This window comes from Gadus chalcogrammus, chromosome 21 (genome assembly GCF_026213295.1).
Source record: "Gadus chalcogrammus isolate NIFS_2021 chromosome 21, NIFS_Gcha_1.0, whole genome shotgun sequence".
NCBI lineage: Eukaryota > Metazoa > Chordata > Actinopteri > Gadiformes > Gadidae > Gadus > Gadus chalcogrammus.
In genome coordinates, this window is record NC_079432.1 from 14,963,913 (window position 1) to 14,989,260 (window position 25,348).

At 49.1% G+C, this 25,348-nt stretch overlaps 2 protein-coding genes across 3 annotated transcripts in view; both read right to left on the reverse strand.

The window, feature by feature from the left end:
- Nucleotides 1-421: 421 nt before the first annotated feature.
- cfap206 (cilia and flagella associated protein 206) lies at nucleotides 422-7,280 on the reverse strand. The gene is made up of 12 exons (XM_056581701.1): nucleotides 7,060-7,280; nucleotides 6,890-6,973; nucleotides 6,691-6,781; nucleotides 6,237-6,425; nucleotides 5,522-5,680; nucleotides 4,715-4,929; nucleotides 4,206-4,325; nucleotides 3,292-3,490; nucleotides 2,668-2,808; nucleotides 2,200-2,393; nucleotides 1,248-1,388; nucleotides 422-741 (listed from the first exon to the last, which is right to left on the reverse strand). Exons 1-12 carry the CDS (start codon nucleotides 7,165-7,167, stop codon nucleotides 520-522), a joined length of 1,863 nt encoding a protein of 620 aa, XP_056437676.1. The 5' UTR covers nucleotides 7,168-7,280; the 3' UTR covers nucleotides 422-519.
- Nucleotides 7,281-7,830: 550 nt separating this feature from the next.
- Nucleotides 7,831-25,348, reverse strand: part of LOC130374150 (uncharacterized) — an 18,248-nt gene continuing 730 nt past the window's right edge. Inside the window, exons 4-23 of one of the 2 annotated variants that reach the window (XM_056580752.1) lie at nucleotides 25,144-25,246; nucleotides 23,772-23,882; nucleotides 23,558-23,674; nucleotides 21,942-22,102; nucleotides 21,021-21,167; nucleotides 20,602-20,704; nucleotides 20,050-20,178; nucleotides 19,343-19,528; nucleotides 18,836-19,104; nucleotides 17,417-18,460; nucleotides 17,164-17,272; nucleotides 16,555-16,656; nucleotides 14,765-16,363; nucleotides 14,285-14,407; nucleotides 14,043-14,171; nucleotides 13,088-13,280; nucleotides 12,383-12,507; nucleotides 10,657-10,850; nucleotides 9,911-10,044; nucleotides 7,831-9,556 (exon numbers count right to left, since the gene is read on the reverse strand). In XM_056580752.1, coding sequence (XP_056436727.1) covers nucleotides 9,321-9,556; nucleotides 9,911-10,044; nucleotides 10,657-10,850; nucleotides 12,383-12,507; nucleotides 13,088-13,280; nucleotides 14,043-14,171; nucleotides 14,285-14,407; nucleotides 14,765-16,363; nucleotides 16,555-16,656; nucleotides 17,164-17,272; nucleotides 17,417-18,460; nucleotides 18,836-19,104; nucleotides 19,343-19,528; nucleotides 20,050-20,178; nucleotides 20,602-20,704; nucleotides 21,021-21,167; nucleotides 21,942-22,102; nucleotides 23,558-23,674; nucleotides 23,772-23,882; nucleotides 25,144-25,246 — 5,314 coding nt within the window. In that variant the 3' untranslated portion in view covers nucleotides 7,831-9,320. The remainder of the gene's footprint in view (nucleotides 9,557-9,910; nucleotides 10,045-10,656; nucleotides 10,851-12,382; nucleotides 12,508-13,087; nucleotides 13,281-14,042; nucleotides 14,172-14,284; nucleotides 14,408-14,764; nucleotides 16,364-16,554; nucleotides 16,657-17,163; nucleotides 17,273-17,416; nucleotides 18,461-18,835; nucleotides 19,105-19,342; nucleotides 19,529-20,049; nucleotides 20,179-20,601; nucleotides 20,705-21,020; nucleotides 21,168-21,941; nucleotides 22,103-23,557; nucleotides 23,675-23,771; nucleotides 23,883-25,143; nucleotides 25,247-25,348) is intronic. The other variant, XM_056580753.1, reaches the window with a different exon arrangement.

A 25,348-nucleotide genomic window follows, 5' to 3' on the forward strand; every position in this document is an offset into this window, starting at 1 on the left:
GGCGCTAGCCGTGGTGCTGATCTGTCGGTTGATTCTATTAGGCAAAAGGTTTATGATAATCTCCCATCAACGGCTCAAACGCACTGGAAGACATTCAGTCAGATGCATTCATTCATGATGTTGATTGTTCTGATGATCCCCCGCTCACTGCCTGAGAAAACGCTTCACAGGAGAAAGCTCACTCACACTGGGGGACACAGGATATCCCGTTTAAGTAATGGGAAGATCCCCAAGGTGTCCCCAAAGGTCACACTACAGAAGAGACACAAGAGAACCTTTGAGTCTTTTAAGATCCAAGAGTCAGTAAAGAGTTGCATTTCAGAGATGGAGACCATTTAGAGCCCAGAAGGATTTCAAGACGGATGTCACATTAGCTGGTTTATAGTTTGCAACATTTAATCAATTACAACTATCAGCCAGTGCTAATGGTTTATTCAACAACTATGAGAGCCAAATAAACCAATCAATCAACTTTTAAACTGAAAAGTGCATACATAAAAAGCAATCAACCAATGGGGCTCAGTCTTCCACAGGTCTGGTGAGGTCTGTCTTGACGGCGGGGTGCTCATGGCGGCCGCGGAGCCGGGTCATGTGCACCAGGGGTTTGGGGACGTTGGTCTCGCCGTCCCTGGTGGTCTGGCAGGCGGTGTCTCGGGGGGGGTACGTCTGGGAGTCGTTGTCTCGTCTCATGTGGCTCAGGTGGGTCTGCGTGGAGTGGGTCACCCTGCTCTGCAGGTTGGCCTAGTGGGGGGGAGGGTTGGATACAGTTTGTTCCTGAACCATTAGATTTGTGAATAAAGTTTAAATAAGACACTGAAGGTACTGCAGTGTCAACACGGTTTTTGCCTGCGTATTAAATTCAGAGGCAGCCGACTTTCCAAAATAAATGTGCTGGACGGTGTAATTTCGCCTTTTCTTTTGCACTCAAACCCTACAACCCATCCATTTAACCTTGAATTCTTTGCAGATGTTATAACTCCCGCCGATTTAGAAAAAGGGTTGGCGAGTGGCAAGTGTAAAGAGGATCTGCTCAGCAAGAGCACAGCGAAACATCCCCTAAAAGTACGATTTTATGAACGCTATTGTGACGCTATTGTTGTGTGTGAAGTGTGCAAAAACAAGAGGTAATAATGTTGAAGAAGACTTGCAAGGAGGTGGTTACCGAAGCGATTTTTTGTAACTATTTTGTAGTTATTTTCCGTTCACTTGGGATTGGTATGTTTATAACGATAGACGAACAGACGGACCAGTCGGATGGCCTGCCGGCGCAGCTCCCACTCGTTCCACTGGTACGTGGTCGCCAGGTTGGTCTCCAGGAGGTGGGTGTCCGTCTGGGTGCCGCTGTCGCACCGGCAGACCGCCTTCACCTGTAGGGTGCCCCCTGGACCCTGGACCCCCACGCACACACACGCACGCACACGCGCACGCACACACGCACGTTGTGTTTATATAATAGCCTAAGTAGGCACAGACAAAAATACTGGTCCATCCAGTTGATTCAAATAGCTCAGTGAGGCAACGAAATATTGCAAGTTATAGGGATATTGCATATAGAGACAGGGCCATAGACACCCAGATAAATGGCCCTGCTGGGACTTCTGGGTGCATGACGACCAGTTTCCACTACGCACGGCATAATAACCTACTGCAGCAATCAGGGTACCTAACTGCCATGTAAACACAAAAGCCCGGTTACTGAGGACTAACCTCAGAGCAGGGCGTGACTAACCTCAGAGTAGGGCGTGGCTAACCTCAGAGTAGGGCGTGACTAACCTCAGAGCAGGGCATGACTAACCTCAGAGTAGGGCGTGGCTAACCTCAGAGTAGGGCGTGACTAACCTCAGAGTAGGGCCTGGCCAACCTCAGAGTAGGGCGTGGCTAACCTCAGAGTAGGGCGTGGCTAACATCAGAGTAGGGCGTGGCCAACCTCAGAGTAGGGCGTGGCTAACCTCAGAGTAGGGCGTGGCTAACCTCAGAGTAGGGCGTGGCCAACCTCAGAGTAGGGCGCGGCTAACCTCAGAGTAGGGCGTGGCTAACCTCAGAGTAGGGCGTGGCTCCTCAGAGTAGGGCGTGGCTCCTACGTTTCTTTCTCAGAGTAGGGCGTGGCTAACCTCAGAGTAGGGCGGGGTTAACCTCAGAGTAGGGCGTGGCTAACCTCAGAGTAGGGCGGGGTTAACCTCAGAGTAGGGCGTGGCTCACCTCAGAGTAGGGCGTGGTCCCGGTGAACTGATGGTGTAGCTCCAGCAGCTGGATGAGCTCGGGGCACCTCCGCGCCCGCTCGGCCACGCGGGAGGTGAAGTCGTCTGGGCAGCTGGAGAACTGCTCTGCGGCCTCCCGGGAGCTGAACACGTAGTACTTGTCCTGGAGTCTCAGGACGCCGATGCTGGGATTCCCTTTAATTAACATGTGTGGCATTGTTGTTTCTTATACAAACAGACGCACCAATATTTGAGTCATTATTATCTGATTCTTAACCATAATTCAATACAATAATACAATTGAGAATACATGGATTTGTGAATACGTGAGGTCATTAAGGAGCAGGTAGAGGTTAAGCGCATGGATGCCTACAGGGAGGCTGAGGACATTGGGGTACAACATAACCTGGGCCCCTGAGCCCAGCCCCCCTCTCTGTAGAGGGGTATGACCCGAGGGGTCCTGGCTCACCCGGGAGCAGCAGGCCGTCCCTGGCGGCCAGGCTGTAGCCACACATCCCTCGGTACTGCAGCGGCAGCTTGGAGAAGTTCCCCATGGTCCCCGGGAACAGCCACTGCCGGCCCCGGACCTCCTGGACGTTGACACGTTCCTCTAAAGATAAGGAAGGTGGTCAATGGTTAGCCCCTTTCCCAAAGTTCCTGCCTGCCATTGGTAAAGGATCATCTTATCTTAGAACAGGAACACACTGGTAGGAATCATACCAACATAGGAACTTTAATATAACTTTGGATGAGTCTAACAGCCAACTAGAGGACGTTTCGACATGATCGCCAACGAGAAACCTCATCTGACAACCAAGAACTCATCAGGTATGACACACTGGTGCTGCTTTTACTTATTTTAAGCGCCAAATGTACATTGTGCGCTAAAAATGTTGTCCACCTTGACCGCAATTCTGTGTGCACACCACGACCAAACAGAAAGTGTGAATGTTCAGTTCACAAGGATATACATGCCACAGCTCGGTGTGATATACAGCGTGGGAAACATACGGAAGTAACCAGACGGACAGAATAACCTCTGTCCCAGACTGAAACCTAGCTCGTATTACGCCCTGCTCTGCGTCCCACTCACCCGCCGACTCGGCCATCCGCTGCTCATCGCTCCTGACCTCCGACCCCTCCAGCAGGAGGTCCAGCTGTGCGGGGGGGAACAGCTGGGCCTGGGCCAGCAGGAAGGGCTGCAGGCCCAGGGCCACCGCCTCCTGCACGTTGAGGAGCACCATCTCGTCCTGGAGCCCCGCCCACAGCTGGGACAGCACTGTGAAGTGGGGCTGGAGCACCGCACTCTGGGTGAGCTTCACGCACAGGTTAGGGGAGTTGTGTGCTACACATTCGGCCATTTCGAGGCTACCATCGGCAACACTGTGAACTCCCACAGGCAGCGGATCGAGTGCGTTGCCTCGGGTTATCATAGGAGTCGGGGACACTAGCGTGAATATAGATGATGCAATCGGTGCAGAAGCTATCTTGTCAATGCAGGAAGGTGATCTTTATTAATGTTAAAGGGCCCTCTCGCGCCTTGACCTTTCCATGCAGTGAAGTAACCATTCAACCTTAACAATAAGCAAACTTGTTATTGTAATAGTTTTATATACCACCTTCCCAACTTGTGTATAACACTTACGGTTTTGATAATTTATTCCCCCCTTTTTAAATATTATTTACCTTAATTAATTTGGTTGCTTTCTTTTCAAACTAATGAAGGAAGAAGGCAAGGTGGGAAATGCTCATTCGTCCAATGAATTTGTGATAACATGTGTGGTGGACGTCAATTTGTACCATTTAGGAGAGAAATGTGTCTGCTTTTGAAATTGTCTAGAGTGGTTGTGTGTGTCCGTGCGTGTGTGTGAATACAGAAGCATGCATTTGTGTTTGTGGCGAGCCCCAAGAAAATATATTTGCACCAAGGACCACACAGGAGGGAAGATCTCTGGTTTGTAGTCACGGTAACACTGAGAGTAGGAGGGGGGGGGGTGAGATACGTACGAACACCACCGCGGTGGACACGGCCGTCCTGGTCTGAACCGCTTCCTTCAGGTTCAGGAGGCGCGACTCCAGGTCGTTCTGCAGGGTCTCCACCTGCCTGGCACACAGAGCCACATCAGCCTGCAAGACAGACAGACAGAGCCACATCAGCCTGCAAGACAGACAGACAGACCCTCATCAGCCTGCAAGCCAGACAGACAGACCCACATCAGCCTGCAAGACTGACCCTCATCAGCCTGCAAGACAGACACACTGACCCACATCAGCCTGCAAGACATACAGACAGTCAGACATAAGCCTGCAAGAAAAACAGACCAACATTAGCCTGCATGACAGACGCACAGACCCCCATCAGTCTGAAAGACAGACAGACAGACCGACAGACCAACATCAGCCTGCAAGACTAATATACCTATATCAGCATGCAAGAGAATGCCTAACTTCCCTTGTAACTTAAGTATAAGTTAGTAACAAGGTCTCACTCTCCTCTCCTCCGCCGCTAAACCCACCAGTATGGCTTTGAGGAGGGCTTCGTGCTGTCGGACGTTGTACAGGGCCTGTCTGAGCAGGACGGGGGACTGGTCCTTCTCCCCGGCCGGCTCCTGGCCGCCCGCCAGCATCTCCAGCAGCGCGGTGTACCTCCAGGCCAGGCCCCGCGTCTGGAGCAGCGAGGCCTCCATGGCGCCGCTGAGCTCAGGCAGCGCCTCGTTCAGGAGCATGGGCACTGTGGAGCACGAGGGGACAGGCGTCAGCGGCCTGCAGTTACACACACTGGAACCAATCTGATTGGTCCATTCACACAAGTGTGCCACAGTAGACATTTCTGCTGACTATTATTCACCATGATGCATTGTGCCGCATGCACAAGATTCTTACAATGATTTTCATCAAAACAAACTCCATAGCCGTTTCTCCCATGAAGTCTAACCATTTTGAACCGTAGACCAAGGCTTAACTTAAAGTTCTGTTTCGTCCTCTATGGCGACACCTATGGCAATAAACGGTAATGGCGGGTGTGTTTTTCGACCAAACAACACCCAAGCGAGCTGAAGAGGGAGAATGTTGCGTTAACTACCCATACCCCCACTGATTGAAAAACCACGGCTGGGTGATGGAAAACTCTGGGATTTTTTCCTTAAAAAGACACAACCGACAGTCCAACATGGAGTTCCTAACATTCCTAAAAATGTCCCAAGGGGGCCATAGGCTGCTTTGGGTTTGGAGTCCATCCCTAACCCTAAGACCCTCATCCTCTTTCATCATTTCATCTGAAATCTTTCTCATCTGGTATCCGCGGTAACGATGTGTGAACTCACAGTCGTCGATGCCCTCCCCTCCCTTATTCAGGAACTTGTTGAAGATTCGTATCCCCGTGACGACGGCGGTCAACTCGGCCAGCTGCTGCTCCTTGTCCTGACTGGAGAGGGACAGGAAGGTCCCCAGCTCCTCTTGAGGAAACACACTCTGCAGTGCCGCTGGGACAGGAAGTAGACACAGGAAGTACAGAGGTTTAGAGTGGAAGTAGACACAGACAGGAAGTAGTCACATACAGGAAGAAGGGAGGTTTAGAGAGGAAGTAGACGGATACAGACAGGAAGTAAAGAGGTTTAGAGAGGAAGTAGCCACAGACAGGAAGTGTGGGGGTTTGGAGAAGTAGATCGATACAGACGGACAGGTCCCCAGGTCATGCTGAAGTAACATATTCTGCAGTGCTGCTGGGACAGGAAGTAGACACAGACAGGAAATATGGGGGTTTCGAGAGGAAGTGGTCAGATACACTCTGAAAGGTCCCGAGATCCTGGTGAGGAAACACATTCTCCAGCGCTGCTGAGACAGGAAGTAGACCTACAGACAGGAAGTGGATACATAGACAGGTAGTAGAGAGATACAGACAGGAAGATCGCCACCTTCCGCTTAGGAAACGCATTCGGCAGCGCCGCTGGAACAGGAAGTGGACGGACACAAACTTCCTGTCGGTGTCTTTGGACGGTGTCCTTCCCATGTACATCCCGTTCATTCAGAGACCCCTACCTGCGGCCTCCCGGACGGTGTTGACGTCGTTGGGCGAGCCCACCCCGGAGCTCAGCAGCATGTAGCTGATGATCCTGCGGTAGAGCTCCTCCAGGTCCGCCTGCGTCCTGGCCTGCATGTCCATGATGTCCCGGGACACCGGCCCCAGCCGTGTGGCCAGCAGGCGCTGATGCTCCTGGATGAACTCACCTACCGGTCGGAAAGCCAAGGGTTAGTTTACTAGGCCAATTATCCAAAGACTCAACTGAAGAAAACACCATTATTCTAGGTGGAGGATAAACGTTTAACAATTTGTAAAAATACAAATAAAGTTTGATTTAAAAATTGGATGCACCTGCTACTAATTCTAGGTAAAAAGATTGCAGAATGTTGAATACACAAATACAGACTGAAACAGTGAGTGACCCGATCATGTGTTATAAATGTGATTTAATGAGAACAAGGCCCAACTCACGTCGAGATGTGTAGTTCATGTCAAAGTAAACCTGCATCTTTAATGTGTCGAGAGCTGGACTGCCTTCCTCGGTCAGTTTACCCACACACAACTGTGAAAAAAACAAACATCTAAAATGGTCACTGTAGAAAAATATGAAATAAATGGTAATTATTAAGTCGAAGTGTTGTTAAAGAGTGTTTACTGTCTGTTACTTTACCTCTACCAGCTGTCTCACGTCCTCTCTGGTGAGAGTCCGGTCGACGTTGAACCCGTTTTCCGGGTCCAGAACCACAGCCTTCACCTGCGGTAAATTTATTCTCTACATTTATTCACAGGCAACTCACACCTGACAAGTAACGCATTAAACATTACACAGTATAAACTCACCATGAAGGCCACCAGCGTCTCGGACGCGGCCTGGCCCTTTGCTGCGCATTCCTCGCCGATATCTCGGATGATGTTTTTAATCACGCTTTCTGCCTGAGCCCGCGACATCTCTACACAAATTAATTACACTATGGGCAGTCATACATGAACGGGTCGATCGATACTGAGGAGGTTTGAAACCAAGACAAACATCGACTTGTTGAGAGTTGTCAGGGTAACTGACTGCCTCCTGTCCACTAGATGGCGCCCTTGTCCACAATTCAGCCGACTTAACAACCGTTTGTCAATCATAATACTTGTATATTGGATTGGACCCTGCACACATATATGTACATTATAATTTAGTAAGAAATAAGTTGTAAATCTATATAGCCTATTCATCTTTGGAAAAACAAGCCTACAAAGGACGTGTCCCTATGTTGCCCAATTCAACTACAATTAATGGTGAAAAATAAACTTTAAAAGTTAGGATATCCTTCGCTGGTTTATAGGCTATTTATGTGCCTGTTAAAGAGCCAAAGCGTTTTAATATCCACTTCAACTCAAAGTATTTACAAAGTACATTTCCAGTTGGCACGAGTTCCACAAGTGGTTATTAGAGTGCATATTTGGGACGCCAGCGACTTCCACCAGGGTTTATGTGGGAATTGAAACCAGCTGCGGACTCGGGGGCCGTGGCTTTCTGTGGTCGGACTATTGTAGCCAAGCTTCCCATACCCCCACTTCTCATATGAGTACAATTATAAATGCAACACACATTTTAAAAGATAAAATATTTATTATTAAAAAACAGACATGCGACTTGGTGCAAAACATCCATAGGCTCGTCACACATCATACGTTCAACAGAGTAGTAAGTTTATTCTCCGACCCTACGAGGCCAACCCGTCCCACCGATACAGTCCTCGTCTCCCCCATCCGACCTGAGCCGCAGAACCACATGACCGCCCCGTACATTTAAACAAGGGCAGTACACAATATTAAACACACTTCAGACACAGAACCATCAAACATATATGTAAACAGAAACCAAGCAATACACACAAAATTATAATGCTTAGTTATAAGCTGAAATAAAATACTTCCATAGCACACAAAAAGTTTAAAAACCAAAAGCTGTAGCAAAACACTTGTAAATCAGCTGGTGTTTCCAATTGTTTAGGTAGTTTAGTTTTAGGCAAAGAATTTTCTGGTTTCAAGTAAAGTAAAAATGCATGTATTTTTGGCACAGAGGGAAAGGCTTTCACAAATGTAGAAAGAATACTGCTGAACAAGATGGAGGTAAAAGCTCAAAAGCAACATCACACAAATATTAAAAAAAACACACAAAAGACACTCATTGATCTCAAACCATGCAGTTAAAAACATCAAACAAGTCAACAAAACACCTGGAACAAGTTGGCAGTTATTCTAAGAAAATAAATCAGCGTTTCCCACCATAATTCTCTGCATTTCACAAACTCGCTCGAAAAGACTTTGCATTTGCATTGGCTCAGGTAGATGAACAACACGAGGAAAGTATAAAAGACGAGAAGTGTATTGCATTGTAAAGTCAGAGTGAAGTTTATAGTTCATTCAGTTATGTGCCCCCGAGGAGCCGATTGGTAGCGTTGACGTCTAACTACAAGATGTTTCATTGGATACCGGTCGTTATGACAATCAACCTCTTCATCACGGCCCATGTACTCATTTGTCTCATTCACCAACGTACACCAAATAAACATGTATCAAAATAAATCGTTCCTTTTTTTAAATACGAATTTTTAATTAATTTAGTCTTAGAATATTATTTCATTTGACGTTAGTTTGTCTCTTAAAAGGCTTAGAGGATGGCGTTGAGGCTGAATGGGCCCACCGTTAATCATTGAACGACATGCACCCAATAATCCCTGAACTGGATTTAAAGACCATGGCAGTCAAGGCTTGTTTGGTAGTAAAAGACAAGAGGAAAACATATTGGTCTAAATCCTACCGTGGGTTGGGGTCAACTGTTGGACATTACCCCCTTCTGAGAGATGTGGAATCATTCATGAAGTAAGAGATTCATAAACACGCGTTACAACAAGTTATGGACGGACAAATTAATCGGAATACGTCATCTAGAATAAGACACTCATTTATAAATAGATTCCCAGAGCAGAGGAGAGCACCATGGCACCAGAGTAGAAGAGGCTATAAATATAAAATAGATTTGTATATTAAATATCATTTTTACAAACACATATTGCACGTGACGTGTGAGGCAGACACCTGAGGCCGGCTCAGAAGCACTTCCTGAAGACGATCTGGGGGCCGTGCTCCTCGTACTCCTCCCGGCTGATCCAGGCACAGCCCCCCGGTGCCGGCATGCTGGCCAGCGCCGCGCCCCCCCGCCACACCGAGGACCCTCGGTCCGCGGGGCTGGAGACCCGCACCCGGCCCCCCGGCCCCCCCGGCTCCAGGCGGCCCAGCTCGCGCTGCAGCCGCTCGGGCAGGCCCGCCAGGAGCGTGTTCCCGCCTGTGGGGACGGACGGACAGACGGACGGAGGAGGCTGTGATTGGAGAATGGATTGGATCTCCCGTCATTGCAAATCACGGAATTTCGTTCCGTGGTAAACAAAGCGGGAAAAATGATACTTTAACCAAGGTTCGATACTGTGGACAGAGGCCATGTTTGTTTCAGGATGACAGCAAGCGCCACTGCTCAAACCGTACAAAGAACCTTAAGGTATTCATTAAAGGACCCACACAGGAATGTTAAAGGAGGCCAATTTCCGGTTAAGATAACACGCTGCCAGCGTGCTTGCTAGAGCGTCTGCAGGTTGAACGGGTGACCATGGCTGACTGGTGAAACGTGACCCGGGGGCTGTACCTGATAGGACGATGTTCCCCAACAGTTCCCTCCGCAGGTCCACGTCCGTGCTGAGGACCGACTTGTAAAGGCTCTCGTGCATCCCATAATGATCCCGGCCAATCAGCTCAGGTCTGAAGAGAATCTCAGGTGCCCTGAAAGAACCACATGGAGCAGGTGAGCTACAACTGGTTTCAATAAAAGGTTTAAATAAAGTTAGGATACGTTGAATGAGAGAAGTTTGGCTGTAACACATATCATGATGGATAATAGAAGATTAGCTTCCTATTATCAAGTCATTTGGCAGGTGTTATTATTCAGTGTGTGAATGACAGTAGATTTAAGTTACTCAGGGCTGGTAAGGGTTAGGGACATCTGGCTCAAGAAAGGCGACAGGAATGGATTAGGGATCAAACCGGGAACAATTTGGCGTGGAATGTTCCGTGTCCCATAACCGTTACACTATCCCTTTGTCCCGTAACCGTTACACTATCCCTTTGTCCCGTAACCGTTACACTATCCCTTTGTTGACCACACAGCAGATATTTTGCAACATTTCAATATTGCAAATTAAAAAACAAAACAAATCTACACCGACACGTTGCCACTCCAGAACTAAATAAAAAATAACGAAAACGCTCAAATAGGCAAGTAGCCAGTAGCGGATGATGTTGTGGAAATGTTTCAAACACCGCAGAATAAAATGGATTCACAAACATTGAGGGCATGATGTCACTTTAGTTGCCCGCCCGCCCCCCCCCCCTCACCTGAACCTCTCGGTGTCCAGACACACCACCTGTCCGTCGGGCAAGGTGTAGCTCATCTCCCGCCCTGCAGAGGGGCCCCCGGGGGCCAACTCCACCTCGTAGTCCAGGGCCACGCGGCAGCACCGCTCCTTCATCTCCCTGACGATCTCCAGCTCGGCACTGGTCCGCATGCACACGCCCTGCTCCTGGAGGAGCTGGGACACACACACACACACACACACACACACACACACACACACACACACACACACACACACACACACACACACACACACACACACACACACACACACACACACACACACACACACACACACACACACACACACAGTGTGTAGTAAAGGCTCTACATTCTCTAGTATGTGCTTAAGTACAAAGAAATCTGTATTCATCAATCATCAATCTTGAGAAATCTGATAAATCCTTCAAGGCCATACAACCAACTGATAAAACCCCCGAAAAACAATATCATGCTGCCATCAACAATGTGTCCACGGCAGGAATGTGCTCCACACGTTGAGGATTTAATAACGCCCAATTTCACGTCAGACAGCCTTCGTTCATCGTGACCGGAAAATCCCTTCCCCTAATGCTGATTGGTCGGATCATTTATTAATTCTTGGAAAGGGCCCTCAATAAGATCGAGGAAACAAACTGATCTGCAGAGAGAAACAGAGTGAACTCTCCAGAGCAGGACACTGTCATGGAGGGCAGCTGTCCCCAGCCAGATGCAAGGGGCTGAGGAAGGGCTGTTCGAACGCAACGTTCAACAGCTCCGGTCGAGCTGCAAGGATCAGAGACCTCAGCGAGGCTCACAGCCGCCTCATGGCGGAAGAGGTACACATGCAGGGTGGACTGTACAGATAACAACAGCTTCAGGCCGTATCCTCTCCCCTGGTTGTAACCGAAGAGGGGGGCTGTGTATTATTCATGAGCCCTCTGGCGGAGACTGGGCAGGGGGTAAATGCTCTACCGGTAGAGGACCAATAACCCAGTTGCAACTCAACCGAATAGGCCACACTTTGAAATACCTCACAACCACAGCAATGAAACTTGTAAGTTTAGACTAATATAGAATGGACACAGATGATATAAGAATGGCCAGTGTTGAAAGGTTCCTTCACCAACTGGTGAATCAGGACGTTTAGCATCTTGTGCTTTCAAGGATCTCAAACCCAGCTATAGACACAATGGCCACAACATAAATGATTATCACTATCATATGGAGTTATCGTTTATACAGCTCCTGTTTGATTGAAGTGAGGGGAGTTGCCTAGCAACCACGCATCTTCTTCCCTGTATAAATACATTTTAATTACACCTAATTAAATAGACCAGAGATAATGACCAATGGGATAATTCAATGGTTAGCTCAACAATTTCCATATGAATATTACCATAGATCTCAATGGCAAACGATACATAAATCTAAACCAAGAGGATCATTATCTGGACAGATACAGACCGAATAATCTGAGATTAAAATGTTAAAGCTGCAATAAATCTCTTAGGATCTGTTATTTTTGAACCCCAGATGGGTCATTAGGATCTCACAGCAGAGCTACAGGACAGTTAAAGTCCAAATAATAAAACAATGGATGGAAAAGTGGAATGAAAACTAGCAAAGGATCAACAGGTAAAATGGCCTCTATATACACACAATGAGTAGTAGAAATAAACCATGAACCATGAACGAGCAGACACCTGAGGCCAGCATGGGGGGTACCTTGGTGAGGTGCAGGGTGACGTCGAGTCCGGCCAGGGGGAAGCGCTGGACGGCGTGCGGGAGGCTGTAGCCCTCATACACCGGCACGCTGTGGCTGGCGCCGTCCCCAGAGTCCAACACCACGCCTGGGGAACCACAGGGCGCGTTACTGGAGCCCCTGATGCAGAGGTACCCCGGTCCACAACCATCTAGTAGTAGCTTGGTCTCAAGCTATATGTTATAGTCTAATGTTTGAGGAGATATTAGACTCAATTAAACGGTCTATTGAAACATTCTATCTCAATGAAATATAACTCAATTTAAACTCTTTCGACTCACACGTGCAATTGTTGGTTTAGCTTAGAATTGTTGGTTAACTCTTATTGTTCGGATAATTGAAACACAAACCTATTAATAACATTTGACAGTACTTTAGGTGATAACTAACAGAGTCAAATATTAGTTGTGTGTGTTTACGTTTAATGTTTTGAAATATAATGTCTCCTAACGCACACTTGCTCAGGTGTAGCCCAGGGAGTGTGCGTTTTTGCTTGCGCGTGTCTTCCTTTTCCTTTTGAGGAGGGAGTTTAAAGAGATGCCCCCACCTTGCACTTTAAAAGGCACTTTGGGGTTGAAACTAAGATGCCCCCCTCTCAAGAGAAGGACCCCTCTTAGTCTGAGCTGTCCCTAAGCGTTGTGTCCCTAGAGTCCTCTGGCCGGCCGTACCTGTGCAGCGGCCGGCAGCGTACAGCGCCAGCACGGCCTGCATGGCCACGTAGACGTAGGGCACGCAGAAGCGCTCGAACATGACCTCCACCGCGCGCTGCCGGTTGTGCAGGGGGCTCATGGGGGCTTCGGTCAGCATCACCGGGTGGTCCTCCGGGTCGGCACACAGCTGCTGGAAGGCGTGGTGCCAGATCTGGAAACATATTACAAATGTTGACCTGTTGTAGTGTACTACAACCATTAGAACTCAATAAAAAAAAAAAAAATTGGTACGAGAATAATATTGCAAAATGTATAAAAAAACCCTATGCAAAAAACATGTACATTTCTATATGCATTATTTATTAGCATACAAAACATACGCAAGACATCCTCAATACAACATAATACTGACATAGCATACACAGCTGTAAGTGGCTCAGAGATTCTGAAGGAATCTGTGCCACTGGAAGGAAAGATTTAATCTTTCCTTCCATAACGTACATTCCTATTCTGATTCTTAGGGTTACTTCACACTAGGTGCAGATTTTTTCAAAACTTGATCACAAAGCACTTTTTGTGATTGCTCCAATTTTGATCATATGCTTTGACTATCCTCCACCTTAGACAGTAGAGTCTGTTAAATTAAGCTTTAGGGTGCGTTAGGTACAGTAGCCCTAACTCGCAGAACCACATCACACACACACACACACACACACACACACACACACACACACACACACACACACACACACACACACACACACACACACACACACACACACACACACACACACACACACACACACACACACACACACACACACACACACACGTCCCAGTTCTATACACACTGGTACCCGTCCCAGTTCTATACACACTGGTACCCGTCCCAGTTGAATACACACTGGTACCCGTCCCAGTTGAATACACACTGGTACCCGTCCCAGTTCAACCTACTGGGTGCTACCCGTACCTTCTCCATGTCGTCCCAGTTGTGGATGACCCCGTTCTTCATGGGGTACCTCAGGGCCAGGACCCCCCTCATGTGCTGGGCGTCATGGCCGATGAAGCCCTCTCGCTCCGAGCTGCCGTTCATCATCTCCTGCAGAAGAACCAGAGAGCGCTGAACAACTGTAGCCCTTCCACATCTGTGGCATCAACATCTGTTTAAGCCTTCTATGATCCGACCACGATGACCTGATCTGCTGACATTACCTCATACTTTGGCAGGCCAATGACGGTGGGGAAAATAATCGCCGGAAGTTCCTCATCGGCAAACCCGGCCTTCATCACCCCAGACCCCGTGTCCAGGACGATGGGGGTCTTAAAGTCTGAGATCTGAGGCGAAAACGCAGATACATCAATTCATGTAAACGCCATGAGGAGGTGGACGTCACCTTGTTTTACTCAACTTCAACATTTATCACTCCATCAACTGGCTTCATTTGATGGAGTTTGAAACAGATGTGAATGCGTTAACCAGAAAGTATTATTAAAAAGCAATTAATCTATCCATGTGTGACATCACAAGTGGGAGTGATGGACTGATGAAGCTTAGCACTTGGAACAATCCACTTTGGAGGTGACATGGCCATCATCCAGACATCTCACCGGAAACTTGTGATGTAACCAGTGGATTGTTTTTTAAACAGCTTTCAAATCACCCTCGCAACTAAGGCGCCACACTGCCAGTACCTCTGAGTAATCCTCTTGCTTCACGGTCGGCTGGTGAGCCGGTAAGAAGGTTCTGCTGATCCTGGTGGACGCCGAGCGCTGAAACCCGTCCGCTACGTCCTCACAGTCATCCGACCTCCCGCAAGGGTCGCACGCCGTCAGCTCCCCTGGGGTCTCCAGAGGGGGAGAGGGGGGGACGGAGGAGCAGAGACCCATGGGGGTCTGGCTCCCGAGGGGGTATTGTGAATGGTTCTGTGATGTTCCGTTGCATGCCGGCGCCATTGCAGCGTTGTCCGTGTCCAACGCGTCCTCCATGAAGGACGCCGGAGACTCCTCACTGAGGGGGTTGTTGTTGTTGTGGTTGTTGTTGCTGCTGTGGCCGCTGACGGCTGAGCCAAGGAGGCCATCGCCACCGGATAAGGGTCTGTGCTTCCGCTCTTTGGGTTTGGGTGGAGCTTCGGTTGGTGGATCGCATGGGGGTGGATCGCACGGGGGTGGATCGCACGGGGGTGGATCGCACGGGGGTGGATCACACAGGGGTGGATCACAAAGGGGTGGATCACAAAGGGGTGTTGTTGGTGTTGGAGAAGGCTCTGATGTGGGCTCCACAGAACAGGGCCTCTCCTGTATCTCCATGGAGACTGCTGTGGCCTCCAGGGAGATTGCCCGGGGCTTAGGCCCAGGCGGCAGCGTTGGCTCACCGCCGGGGTCAAACGCTCCATCCTCTGGTCCCATCTCGGGGATTAAGGAAGCTTCTGGTTTGCAGGTGAGGTCACTTCCTCCTGGTTCCATGTCCGTTTCCATCTCAGCCATCGCGCTCTGAGGCTCTAAACCCTCTTCTGGAGGAAGTCCCTCAAGATCATATTGGAAATTGCGGATGGTTGTAAGGTTCAGTGTTGGTAGCGGCTCTGAAGTTTCATCAACATCAGCCGCGAGAGGGTCGAGATCACAGTTCAAGGATTCTTCATCATGTTGTTCATCCGAGTCTTCATGACACTCCTGTCCTGGAGTGTCACGAAGAGGCTCTTCTAAGTTCTGCTGAAGTGCCCTATGGGAACGCCGCCGGCTCCCTGATAGAAGATCATCGCAGAGTTCCTGGTCGTCCGGATCCAACGTTCCAAACGTCACGAGGGCCGAGCACTTGACCACCTTCCTGGTCCGGCTGCTCCCGGAGGCCAGCTCCTGTTTCAAACTCGTCTCCATCCTCTCCACCTCCATCGTCTCCTTCTGCAGCTTGTGACGAAAGGCCTGCCGCTCCTCCCTCTGACCCACCGACCCGCTGCCCGCCGAGGGATGCTGCTCCCCGCGGTGGGCCCCCCTCCGCTCCTCCTCCAGGGTCTCTACCTGCCGTCGGAGCTTGTGGATCTCCAGGTTCTCCTCCAGGATCAGCTCGTCCAGGATGTGGATGTTCCTGAGCTCGGGGAGCAGGTCTACCCGGTCTCCTGGCAAATCAAACCCTGAGGGAGTCCGGTCTTCAACACGGTAGCAGCTGTCCAGCAGGGACTCAAACCCAGAGGAAGGGGTCGGTGTTGGGCACCAGTCACGGGTCTGGCAGTCGGGGTAATCGAGGTCCTCATCCAGGCCGAGTACACCAGCTTCAGCCAGCTCACTAGCGCACATCTGAAAGTGCAAAAAGGGCAATGCATCCGACAATTCTCAAGTCAAATAATGAAATGCTAATTTTTCGATAGAAGTTTTGCTATCGAAAAACAGTCAAAATACAGTTAAAAGCATTATAAAACATATTGATATGTTGATTGATAGATTATAGCTATATTTCAGATTTGGTCCATTTGTGTTTATGAACATACCGGACCAAGCTGCTCCTCATTTTCCCATAACTCCCAGTGATGAGTCTCAGACCTCACAAGGTCCTCAAACATGGCTTCCTGGGAGAGGACGTCCTCTTCTTCCTGTACATCAACACAGAAGTCAATCATAAACACTTTTTATATAAGTAGTCATTATATAACTAGTTTTTTCTAGTTACTCCTGGCCAAGCAAATGTTCAACCAACAGCCTTTGCAATGTATGAAAAGTGTGCCTAAATAAATCTTGGGTAGTGCACAGGCTGACTACCTCAGGTATCCGGTAGGTAGTTAGGTAGGTAGGTAGGTCGATAGACCGGTTGGCTTATAACAGATCTGGGAGACTAGATTGTTATTTTTGGTCAGGGCATTTGATTTATTGATTGCTAGGAGGTAAAGAAAATTTAAATAAATAAAGAACAAAAAATAATGGCTTACCATTGCCTTATCTAACCATTATGGAAAAATTGTTGGTTGACTTTTGTGCAAAGAATTATTATATTCGATTTTGTCTTGAGTTTTTCTGCCCTCTAGTGGCCAGGGAGAAAGTATTGCCCCTTTAAACAAACAATTGTTTTCATGATACCAGGGATAAATATGAAGTCACCGTACCGCCAGGATCCCATCAGCCCGCTCCAGGATCTCCTCCACGTTCCTCAGGTCCTGCTGAACCGTCACGTCCCAATCGATCATGGAGACGTCCTCGACACTGCCACTGGGCCTGGACCAACAAAACCAACGACACACAATGATTTCCATGATTTCCATCAATTAAAGGTCAACCACACTATACTAGGTCATCTCATACACATCATGTGTGACAGAATTCAATAGGTTTCCCACTCAAGAAGGAGTGTTGGTGTACCGCTCATGAGCGTGGTTCTGGTCGTGGAGGTCGTACGAGTCCCAGATCAGCGTGGGGTTCCCCTCCGCTGTGCATTCAGACTTCTCCATCCCATCCGTGATGGTGCTGGACAGGAGATGACGGATCGGGCTAAGTCCCGGATCCCGGTTACCACCGAGCGACGGCAGGATCCCGTCTGCTGCTGGCGGCCCGGCGTCGGACAGAGGACTGGCAGGTACCTCCGTCTGTGTGGGCTGGTCTCGGGAACCACTGGAATGGTTCCTGCTGAGATCTGGAGCCTTCTGCTGTCCCGGGGGATTCTGGGTAATGGTGACGGTGTAGGAGTTCTCCAGGTCGTCCACTGGGAGGCTGAGCCAAGGGTTCTGCGGCGGTGTGGCCGACCTTTGAACCTTGATCTGAAAGTTCAGCGAGTCGAGTTTGATTTTAGGGACGACCTGGACGCTAGCCCTCGATGAATTCCCCACGGAACCAAAGTCAAAGGCCTCCTTCAGGTCCTCTGCATCCAAAGCGCCAGACGAGTTCTCCGCGTGGGTCCGGGGCGGCGCTCCAGAGGGCCTGAACGACTCCCTCGATCCGGTCCCACCGGAGAGGCCTTGCCACGCCTCCCTTCCGCCGCCGCCACCGCCGGCTGCTGCTTCGAGGGGGCTGCAGCCGGCGCCATCGAAGCCAGAGTCGAAGGAGCTCAGGGAGGAGGGCTTCCCCTCCGTCTGAGGGGGCATGGCCAAAAGGACCTGCTGCTGGTGTCCAGAGTCCTTCCCAATCCTCCAGGGGCCCGGACTGGTGGGGGAGCACCGGCAGTGGGAACGACTCACTGCCGGTGATCGGATCTCACGAACGGGATTGGAGCGTGAACGAGGGGACAGAGAAGGGTTCCTTTCCGTTTGTTCTGCAGTGCCGTCGGGTTTCGCCGCCTCAGGCGGTAGAGCATGAGGGGGGCTGACATGGCTGCTGCTCAGAAGGTCGTACTGCCATTGGATCGCTATCTGGAGGTCACTGAAGGCCAAGGTGTCCTGCGAGATGAGGAGCTTCCTGAGAGTCATGCACCTAGAGAGGGTCGACAAAGCATAAAACCTTTCAGTTGAAAACATCGAGAAAGTTGGTCAGGGACACATGGTCGATCTAGTTCAAAATATGCAATAATTCAATTTAATTGTATTTTTATAGCCCTTAATCACATGTACCGTCTCCTAGGGCTTAACAGGCAATACAACTGCACCCTGTGGATGCACTAGTAAGTATGTGACTCACACTTTAAACGATTGAGGTCTGAATTTACCAGCCACATGCAACAATACTAGACCACAAAGAATTAACACGCCAGATTTCCCAACCATCAACCGCTCCTGAGGTCAAGTCCCTCATACTCGTCATTATCGTCAACATCACCCCGTCTGAGACGTAGGGAACCAGACCACTCACCGCTGGGCCACCTGGCGGCCGGCCCTCTGCAGCCGGGGCTGGGGCAGGGTGTGAGCCAGCTGGGCCAGGACCAGCAGCTCCTGCAGAGCCGGAGGGGGGTTCCCCCGGAGGAAGGCGGCCAGCGCCTTCCTCCGGGGGTCTGGGCCGGGCCCCTGCCCCGACCGGCCCTGACGTTGGCCCGACACGCAGGAGGGGGACTCCTCCTTCAGCCCCAGCAGCAGCCCCTGGAGGAAGTTCTCCCGCAGGACCAGACCGTACCACCTGTTAGCCTGGAGGGAGGGGGGCAAAGGGGGTTTAACGCACCACTTCATAGTGTTTTTTCAAAAGGTGAAACATGGAAGACTGGTTCCAGACCAAGCGGCCATGATTCTGACCTGCTTTAGCTCCATTGCTAGCAGCGGCTAAATGCGTTTGGTTTCATCCCCAAGAGGCCTTTAACGCTACAGTACCGGTGGTCACTGGGGGGTTGGAGCCGAGCTGCAGAGACCTCCCTGAGCCTGAGCCTACCTTGCTGAGGCAGCGGTGGAAGTCGCACTGAGCGCCGATCGTCTGGTGGAGGGGCTCCACCGCGGAGAGCAGCTGGTCCTTCAGCGCCTCCAGCTCCCCCACCCAGGGCTCCCTGCCCGGACCCCCCCCTCCGGGGACCGTCTCCTCCAGTGTGTGGAGGACGTCTTCTGAGCAGCGGACCAGGGCCTGCACGGGGTAAAGTATTTTTAAATTCTGAATTTGTAATTCACTGCATAGACTCCTTCATCTAAAGGGATTCATGAGAAGGTAGGGGTAAGGCATCCTGCTCAGGGATAATGTAGAGTCATAATAACAACAATGCATCTTATCTATGTATCATTTATCTAGAACCTAAAATAAAAGTTACAAAAGTAACTAGAAAGTAGTCAAAGTAGTCAAATCTCAAATTTAAAAAAACTAAAACATACAGCGTGCAAATTAAGTAGCAAGTTCCTGGACGTGGGAATTGAGGGCTCAAACCCAGAGCCGCGCAAGAGCCTGAGACCCTAACCACTAGACCAGCCTGTTTTGACCCGGAGAATAAGGACCTCTCACCGGACTGAGGCCCAAACCCATTTCTACCCCTTACCCCTTCCCCTTACCCCTCCATCTTGTTTTGAAGGGGTAAGGGTAAGGGGTAGAAATGGGATTGGGACTAAGTCCTAACTTCCCGAAACCAGGGCACTGGTAGCAGTAGATTCTCTCACCATGGCCGGAGTGTAGACGGACGCCACAAACTCTGCTGCCGTCGCCCGGGCCCTCTCCTCGTCTTCAGCGACCTCCACTCTGTAGGGCTGGACCCTCTCCGTCAGGAGGGCCTCCATCTGATCTCTAATCTGAGATCAGATGGGAGCAAAACCAATATGCCAGAACAAATAAAACATGAGCTCACAGATTGGTCTGCAAGCTCAGACCTCCAGTCTGATGTCTTGCAGAACTGGAATTGTTACTCTCGATTTGATTCTATGCTTTGATTATTCCCATTGTATCGTCTGGATTAAAAAAAGCGTCTTCCGTTTGACGAGATGCAAGAACTTGAAGGTTTAGCAGTCTGCAGTGACAAAAGAGAGCAGAATGAGCAGTGGAGCACCCAGGTCAAAAAGCAGGTTGTAAAAAAACACAAGGATCAACAGTAATGTGATCCCTCTGTACACATTCCTGGTTAACTGGTTGATACTAGTAGTGGACTAACACGCTAGACAACAGTTTGGTCAACAGTTCAAATTGAGGACAGAAGTACTACTTATTATTAGCCGTACCCTCAGTGCTTCCTTGTGGAGCTGGAGGAGCCTGAGCTGGACATGGGCCTTGTAGAAGGCCTGTTGCCATAGCAACTCAATTTTGGCCACGGCGGAAGTTATTCTGTAAGCGTGAGGGAAAAACTGTTATAATTAAGAAACTTTAAAACTATATGATGAAAGTCCCAATTACATAGATGCGGACATGATGAAATGAACATGGCTGAATTAAAATGACCCATTTAATCATCCCATTCCATCGAGAATTTCATTGTGGGAAGTCAAATCAGCGGATTTACAGGAAGGTGAATATGACAAATTAACCAAACATAAAATATCTACAGGCCTACACGTAATATGCGGAGCAAAATGTAATTTAGAAAGCAGCTTGTAAAGGTCTTAGATATCCTACGTTATTGAAGGGGTAAAGTGCCCGCTACCTGCTGTAGTGGTGGAGCATGTCCCTGGCCGTGTCTGTGAACAGGGGGGTCCCGGCCATGGCCAGGTAGCAGGGGTCCTGCTCAGGGAACCTCAGCTTGCTCCCCATCTGTTCGCAGTGGTCCTGGAGCTCGTCCAAACCCAGCTCCCTGCAAACCCAATCAGAGACAAGCAACCAGTCACCCAAGGACCAGGACAGGGGCGTGTCCAGATACGTTTAGGATCGGGGGGGCCCAAGGGGGGCAAATAATAACACAGAGCACATGATCGTAGCGGACTAATGTTTGTTGGAAATGCAGAATAAAAACAGGACTGGTATCTCTACAATAAAAACATGACTGTGCTCCAGGCAGTGAACCAAGACGATGTTATCCCTACAAAAGAATACAGAACCTGTGACCACAGTCTAGTTGCATACTGCTCGGAATCAGGAAAGCGGATGGCAGGCTAGCGTGTTTATCTGCATAATGCAATTTATTCCCAAGATCGCATCTTTATTTTACCAAGGCATTTGGGCCCCTTGCTACAAAACCACAGCATACAATATGTTACAAAACTGGATTGAGAGGATTTCACGTGATGCACAATTGATACTTTAGCCATTCTTGGGGCATGGTAGCAAGCAGGAAAATTGCTAGCATCAACAATAAACATCCCTGATCCCTCCTACGATGGTTGAATCCCAAATATCCTGTAAATACCAAATACCCCAAATATCCATGGGTCAACTTCATGCTAGCAATAACATGCTTCACTTTTTCCTTATCCACCCAAAGGCTAAAATAACAATCAACCGAATACCTTAAACATCTCTTACCCAATTAATTAACGAAACCATCATAACCAGCCAATAAAATAAGCATCACCACATCTAACACATAGGTAGTGAAAACAAATGCAAGAGTGAATTGCTGCACCCTGACCTTCTGAGACGGAGGAACAGGTTCTGGTTGGCGGAGCAGAAGTCTGTGAGCAGGTGGAGGTCCTCTGGGATGGGGAGCCTGGAGATGGACTGGAGGGTGGAGATACAGGTGGGAAGACGCTGCACCACAGAGAGGAACTCCTGCAGGAACAGGTCTATCTCCTGTCACAAGAGAGAACGGCAGCCATGTAACGCTCAAGAGAACCAGGAGGTACTATAATACTTCCAGATGTTCTCCTAGGTGGGCATTGTACGCCACCTAACCAATATTTTGTAAGTAAGAGAAGCAGCTTAAAGTGGCAGAGGAAGCATCCTACACAGGACGAGCTTGAGATTTTTTTGATAGATGTGGGACCACAAATTCAAAGTTAACTTCCATGAAACTTCTCAATAGTCGGTTCAATTGCTTTATTGAAATAACCATCGTCTTTCTACATATCGCTGATAGACAGGACCTATAATCTCTATTTACTACAGTGCTTAAATCTGGCTAAACAGTTGCATTCTTGTAATCGCTGCTTGTGGTAATGTAATAGCTGTATAGTTTATGATGGCCCACTCCTCGTCTCCACGTCGGGGGGGGACCCCCACCACCACACTGAGTTATTATGGGTCCGCTTGCCACACAATCTATTCATTTAAGCTGTTGGACTAATTGTTATGTCAGAGAGAACAATGAGTCTTCACAGCCACTAGCTCATGTTTAAAAGAGGCTCTGGGGGTGGCCTAACCTCCAGAACTAGAACGGCCTAGTGTGAAGCCTTGCATCAAGCGTTGCATCAACCACGAGCCCCTCCGACTATGGACTCTTGGCAGAGCTACGCTAGTGGGCGACGCTAGCGACGATAGTGGGCCAACATGGCCGCCCGCCCCCTTTTGAACATGACTGAATATAATCTAATGACCCCGTGAACACAGAAGCCCCTTTCACTTGCTAATGAGGTCAGCTGATTGCACGGCGCTCTTGCGCAAGCAGCGCCATGGTAACAGACAATGAAGGGAGAGGTGCTCTGACGTGAATGTGTGTGCGAGTGTGAGAGTGTTTGTGTCTGTGTATGATCATAAGATCGGGTGACTCTCTAAATATGAACATAGCTGCTCTTGCCAGGGGCCTGTACAATAAACCTGAACCTAGCCCGAGTCTCCTGAGCCAATCCCACGCCAGATCATCCCCGCCCCAAAATAGGTGGCAGAGGCACTAATAGGCTGGGATGAAAACCTGCATCCTAGTAGATCTATAGTAAGCCTACTTTTAAGGTTTCTTACTTCCTACAGCAGGGTTACGGTGTTCATTCTTTGGGAGCTAGAGAGGCAGCATGGAGTGGGCTTCATGAACGGGGGGGCCATCAGTCTATCCTACACACAAGAGGAGTTTTCGACTAAAGTGTTAAGACCTACGGTGGACCCTTACAGCACCGCCAGTCTGCTTGTGATTGACACAGATAATCAACACGTCACTTTTAGTTTCCTCGAAGGTAAACAGGAAAAGAGCTTGGGATGGAGCCTCCGCATCCCTTGGTTTGATTCTCCTCATGTAAACATCCAAAAACACTGCTAATACCCAGATATAGAGAATAGAATGGAGGGTGGGCAGTTGTTTTATAGTGCCGGACGCACCTTGATGAAGGCTACCCAGCTCGGGTGATGGTACATGAAGTAGCCTCCTAAACAGGGTGGCAGCTGGCTCCGGTCGATGTAGTTGGAGAGTTCAGCAACGTCCTTCAGCAGAACTTTCTGAAAGCAAACAGAGGAAATCCACTGGGTCACAGCCAAGAGACGGAGCGTATGGATACCAGAAGAGTTTCTCTTCTTCTCTGGGCTTTGACTCTACCTTGAAGGCGGTGTTGTGGGGTTTTGAGGGAGCGATGCTTTTCTGCAACGTCTTCAAGACGTCTTTCTTAATCGGTAGGACGAGGTAGGCCGTGTGGACCGTGCTGGCAGTCTGGTGAACAGACAGACAAATTAACATTCCAGGAAAATTCCTCGGCGTGTGTGTGTGGGGAAATGTGGCCGTAGCGAACCCAGCGATCCTAGACATGTGCAGGGCAGGAGCTGGGGAATGTGTGCACTTTAGAAACCAACACAATATAAGATCTGGTTTCTTATAGAGGGTTGTGTTTGGTAAACAGCTCAACCACAATCATTTCCAACAGCCGTTATTTTTCTTATTAAACATAATGGCTCTCTTCCCCGGTTGATGTACTTCCTCAGTGGTTCTTGAATGCCCCGAAACATGTGACCCGACTGATGTGACATCATCACCCAGTTCACTACCCATTCTCCTGTTCGCCTAGGAAGGAATTCCAGTATGCCCACAAACCCAGCAGGAAACTGCATTCCCAGGGTGCTTTGCACTGCGGATCACCTAGCGCAGGGCAGCAATCTGCACTAAAACGTTGCATAATATTCAGCATCACTCAGAATTGAGTGAGCTAGCCAGCTAGCAAGGGGATCAACTCATAACAGCAGGTAGGCTGGTCAAGACTGGTACCCCTCCCTTTCTCCTCCCTCCCTCCTCCCGTCGTTTTCCTTTGGCTTAGTGTGTATGGTTGTGCAAGGCAGGGCTGGAGTCAGCAGCTTTGCATGTTCTGCCCTCTGCAATCAACACTGAAACCCTGCTGCCGGCCTCTGAACGTTCAGGGAGGACCGCCTACGTCTGGAGGTCTCGCTCCGTGATTGGATAAAGCGGGACCGGGATACAAGAATTTCCTTCTTGTTTATTGTACGCCGAAGGGGACTGGGAGATCCAGGTTACTGACCCAACAACTCCACATAAGAGGTGGTTGTCGGAATATAGAGCCATTTAACACCTTTTTAAAAATATATATTGCTTACAGTGCCTTTAACTGTTGGAACCGAATTGTATTTGCAGTGGATATGTTAACCCCATCACAACACTCACTGGTTTGCAGTAAGATCGATAGGAAGATAACAACTTTATTAATCCCACTGATGAGAAATGTGTATGTAACACAGGAGTCCTTGGAAGTACTAACTGTAAAAACAGTGAAACTTGTCTCATTGTGTATATTATACATTTTAACGTGTATGCTTTGTGAGAATAAAACATGTTCCAAATCATGACCAATACTGCAACCAATTTACAAGATGGATTGTGGTGTGTCCCATTATTCCTCTGTTTCAACGTGGCGATTGATCCTTTCCATCTTAACTAGACCTAAAGCACATGGCAGTGTTTGTACCTGAAGGAGGAGCAGTGTTTCCGCTATGATTCTTGCGGCAGAGAGAGGTGCCTGCCTCAAATCCGCCACGACGGAGACCAGGCTGTCTCGGTCCTGTTTTTTACTGTTGACAGAAGAGTTATTATAAAACACCCATGCATGGACATTGGTATGAAAATATTTGAACCACGCCCCCACCCTCCCTCTGTCCGCAGACAGAGACTTC